We start from the raw sequence: 4908 nt of genomic DNA, 5'->3' as shown, positions 1-4908 counted from the left end.
AGCCACCGCGCTCCCGTGAGAGCTGACCCAGAGGTACGCGTGTTGGCCGTGACCAACCAGCGAACTGCCAGCAGCTCCGGGTTCCGATTCGGTGCCACCCTAGGCGGGTGACACTGTTCACCCCGCGAGCCGCCTCGTGGGCCTGCCTCGGGTTTCCTTCCTTCAGATTCAGGACCCAGAGCGATGGCGCTAAGGATCCCTCCTCCTCCGGTCCGCCTACCGAGGGGAAAGACTTCCCTCGGGTTGGCGCGCTAGCGCCCGCGAGATACCTTCAGGGATCTCTCAGTCCTCGCAGGCGAGGGCCGCGGCTTAAGGACATTCCTGCCCCCGACCTACTAAGGAGGAATTACGACTATTGTCCACCTCATTCTTCGGCCGTGACCGCAGCACCAAGCGGCGGGACCCGATCCTTCCCGTCTAGGTATCCAGGTATACACACCGGTGTGTGCACCCTGCGCGAAGCCAGAGCCCCGTCAGCCACAGGAGGGGTACTCCTGTGTTACCGACTCACACCACGAGGAGGTGGGGTTGGCACATGGGCCCGGTGGCCCTTCTGCGAGTCAACACAAAGACTCCTATAAGCTCTGTAAGTTTTTTTTTCCAGTAAGGATAGAGAAAACTGTTTAAAAATTTGCTATTTTTGCTGACTTTTCAATATTTAACATGTTTTTTTCCTTCTGTCATATATCATATCTATATCAGGACATAGAAAATAACAGTAATAAAGAAGACAATGCCTCCACTGATGAATCTTCATATTCAAGTAGTGATGAATATAACAAGGAGGAAAATAAAAATAACACAACGTCAGAGTCTAAGAAACTTCGCAAGGTATATAAATGAAGAACATAAAATTAATTTTTTTTAATCATATTTGCGTCCATTTAAGTTTTTAAATGGCGTTTATATTTTGTAGTTGGCTGCTGAATTGGCCGTTAAATTTGATATTCAAACTCTAGAAAAATTAGTTTCCTTTGGGCCAAAAGCCCAAATTGTCATGCAGCCTAGACTTGAGAATGAAATAATTGCTTCAACTGAGAATGATGATGACCCCAAGATATCGAGATCTGAACTTGAAAGCAAATACCTGGAATCTACTGAAATGTCTAAAAATGAGGTTAAAATATCTGGTTCTCAATCCCTTGTGACAGAGTTTGCTGATAAATCTCAACGAGGACTTGCTAGCTGCAGTATAGACACTACGCAGATTATCAATGTGAACAATACAGTTCCTATGATAAAAATTTCTGGATTGAATAATATGTTCAGTGGAAGTATGTTTCTTGTCAAGGATCCTGCATTGGTACGTACAGTTTCATTTTGTGTGACAGACTGTTTTGCATTTTTTATAACAAAATATGTATGTATAAACTTTTGTTGCTGTACACCTGCTGTTAATTTTATTATATTATGAAATACTATAGTCTAATGGTTTTATTGTTAGGGAACTGCTTTGAATGAGGCCAAATCCATATATTGTTTACAAGAAAAATATACTCAAGCAGAAAATGCCACGTCTGCTACAATGGCTGGTCGTAGACTTTTGGATGGAGTTTTTACTACTGAAGCCTTAGCTGTATGCTCCCTATCAGGGATGCCACCTAGAGGTAAAGGAAAATCAGCATACGCAGATAAATCCTTGATTAAACCATACCTTTGTCCCAAGGGAGTGACTGCTATCATAGGTAAGTTATCAAGTCCCTGAATAGACTAATATATCTGTCTTTGATTTAAAGGGAATGGATACGTGACAGTTTAGTTCATATATATGCTGTCGTATATTTTTTAATACATTTTAAATTAATTTTTTCTTTCAGATAAGGCTTTGCAATTCCAGAAGATAAAACACTGGCGTCCAAAGAAAGATTCCAGTCAAATTAGGCAAGCAATGGCTGTACGAATCAACGAAGTAGCGAGTCAGTATGCTAAAGAAAAATCAAAATAACTATGATTAAACTATGATTTTTCTTTTTATCGTTATTTTTGCAAATCATTCCTTATCTAATCATTATTTTTCATTATTATTTTAAGCAAAAGCTGGCAGTTTTTGTCTTATGGACTATAATAACTTTGTTTAGCTCTTGATCATTTTACAGTTAAATAACTTTAGTCCCCGCAGTGGAGGAGCGCCACGTTGGTACTCCTTCAGAAGGAGGGGAAGGATGTCTCTCTCCCGTCGGCGTATAGGCCTATATGCCTTCTGGACGAGGCGGGCAAGCTGTTTGAGCGCTTGCTCGTTAACCGCCTCGCCCAGCACCTGTCCCAGACGGGCCCCAACGTCAGCGGGGCCCAGTTTGGATTCAGAGAGGGCCTGTCAACGGTGGACGCGATCAAACACGTTCAGGCCCTCTCTGAGGAGATGACGTCCCGGGGGGGGGGGGGATGTTGGCTGTATCCTTGGATATTTCCAACGCTTTCAACACCCTCCCCTGGAGACATATCAGGGAGTCGCTCCGACGCCACGGGGTACCGCCGTACCTCATTCGCGTCGTGAGCGACTACCTAAGGGACAGGTGGGTCGAATACATCGACCAAGGCGGAGTACGCCGGCGGGAGAGACTGCGCCGAGGAGTGCCCCAGGGTTCCGTGTTGGGACCATTCCTTTGGAATCTGGGGTATGACTCGGTGCTACGAGTTCCCCTCCCCCCCGACTGTCACGTCGTCTGCTATGCAGACGACACACTTGTGACGGCCGGGGGCTGCAATTGGAGTGAGTCCCTCTCCAGAGGAGAGGTGGCAGTGGGAGCGGTCATAGGCTCCATCCGCAGTCTGGGCCTCGAGGTGGCACTTGGCAAGACCGAGGCCGTGATGTTCCACGACGGAGCACACGGCAGGGCTTGGAAAAAGCCACCCGAGGGACTATCCCTGACTGTGGATGCAACCCTCGTCGGGGTCAGTCACGAGATGAAGTATCTCGGACTGACGCTCGACGACCGATGGAGCTTTGAGAGCCACCTTGCCGGAGCGGCCGTACACGCTCGGGAGCGGGCGACCACGCTTGGTCGTCTTCTCCCCAACCTGGGCGGCCCGGACGGCAAGGTGCGTCGGCTGTACGCAAATACGGGTCAGTTCGGTAGCGCTCTACGGGGCCCCAGTTTGGGCCCCGAAACTCGCGGCATCGAGGCATGCGCGCGCCAAGATGGCGCGTGCCTTTCGCCCGATTGCCGGGAGGATCGCGAGAGCCTACCGGACCGTTGCGTACAACGCGGCGGCGGTGATCGCCGGTCTCCCCCCAATGGAGATCGTGGCGGAGGAACATTACGATATGTTCCTCGAAAGCCGCGACTCAGGGGGGAGGCCGATCAGATGGGCGGCGAACCACCGTGCTCGGCAAAGACTCCGGCACCGGCGGCGCGCAATCGCCAAATGGCGAGAGGTGTTAGTAGCCTCGGGGAACAACACCCCGGGGCTGCGCGTCGTCGGGGCAATCGGGCCCCTCCTCGACCAATGGGTCGATAGAGGATGGGGCGGGTTGTCCTTCCGGATGACTCAGGTGTTGACTGGCCACGGGTGCTTCGGCCACTACCTGAGTCGGATCGGAAGGGAGCAGACTCCCGGCTGCCACCACTGTGAGGCCGTGGACGACACTGCCCAGCACATGCTGGCAGAGTGCCCCGCGTGGGCGGACGAGCGGGCAGTGCTCGTCCACGAAGTAGGGCAGGACCTCTCCCTTCCAGCGGTGATTGCCGCCATCCTGGAGGAAGAGAGGTCCTGGCATGCATTTGCCTCCTTCTGCGAGAGAGTCCTCTCACAGAAGGAGGCGGCGGAGCGTGAGAGGAGGGGTGAGGTGCCCCTTCTCCGCTCGCCACAACGACGGCGGCGGCAGCGTCCGGCACGCGGACGTCAACCGCGGGCCCGGCCTGCTGCGGGGGATGGAGCGGGGACCAGTGGAGGACGAGCAGGCGGGGGAACACTATCACCCCCAGCCTCCCCCCCGTTGACGCGGAGCAGAGCGAGATTGCTCGCCCGCGCCTCTGCTCCCGCTCCGCCCCCCACCTTGTTGCCGCCTGTACCGCCATGACGGGCGGGGGAGGGGTCGTCCGCAAGCCCGCGGATGATACCCCTCCCCCTCTCGCGGCGGACAGATCACCGCGCGGATAGCGGTGAGGCGTAGGCCCTCCCCCAACGTCACCGGGGGGAGGGAGCGCGAAGGCCCGCCAGACCAACGCACAGTGGTCTGGAACGGACAAACACTTGTTGAAAATAGGCTACAGGTCGTATTTCTTAACCGATTTTAATGTTTCTTGAACAGAAATACTCGGAAATAAATTCTGAAGAGAACTGTGAGAGCCGAATTTTGATTTTTTGTGTTGGTGCAAAAATATGTAAGAAAAAATGTGTTAAACTAGCACTTTTCGACTAAATTATTTTTTATCTGACTCCAAGCTACTTTTACAACCTTACTATCGATGAAAATCAATACTGTCCCATCATAAGAAACAAAATAATTCAATAATAATTTAACTTAATTGTTATTAACAAATTATTCAAAGAAATTATGGTTCCCCGTGCTTTATCACAGAAATAATAAGTTTATTAACTTAATTGGTCTAAAATTACTATAATAATGATTTCTAACAAAACTTGATTGTAAACTAACAATATCCATTATTATAAACAATCAAATAAACAAATAGTAATTTTTAGATTCCTTATTTCAGGGTATTTTAAATATATGAATTAGTTACACGTAGAATTATGAGTAAATAGTATCACGAGACACGGTAGTGTCTCGCGCCAAGTGTAAGCGTAGCTAGTACACGCGTGCGAGACCGACCGTGTAAGTTTACGCGAGTACACGAGTTGACGGGCCCTCAGATTTTCGGATCTCAACAACGGCTGATCCGACGAAATTGAGACTGCGCTTAATCGATAGCTTGGGTACGATTTGCATAATAAAAGTGTTTT

The 4908-nt window shown here is 49.9% G+C and overlaps 1 protein-coding gene across 1 annotated transcript; it reads left to right on the top strand.

Moving 5' to 3' along the window:
- Positions 1-1582: 1582 nt before the first annotated feature.
- On the top strand, positions 1583-4021 carry LOC105570896. Its single transcript, XM_012028349.1, has one exon. It carries the CDS (start codon positions 3140-3142, stop codon positions 4019-4021), a length of 882 nt encoding a protein of 293 aa, XP_011883739.1. The 5' UTR covers positions 1583-3139.
- Positions 4022-4908: the final 887 nt, after the last annotated feature.

Source organism: Vollenhovia emeryi, unplaced genomic scaffold, assembly GCF_000949405.1.
Source record: "Vollenhovia emeryi isolate VEMERY1.0 unplaced genomic scaffold, V.emery_V1.0 DF941616.1, whole genome shotgun sequence".
NCBI lineage: Eukaryota > Metazoa > Arthropoda > Insecta > Hymenoptera > Formicidae > Vollenhovia > Vollenhovia emeryi.
Note: the sequence above shows the minus strand (reverse complement) of the source record. Positions and strands in the feature narration are given on the sequence as shown.

Coding starts and splice junctions, on each gene's coding strand:
- LOC105570896 (XM_012028349.1), top strand. CDS start 3,140: ATGGCGCGTGCCTTTCGCCCGATTGCCGGGAGGATCGCGAGAGCCTAC.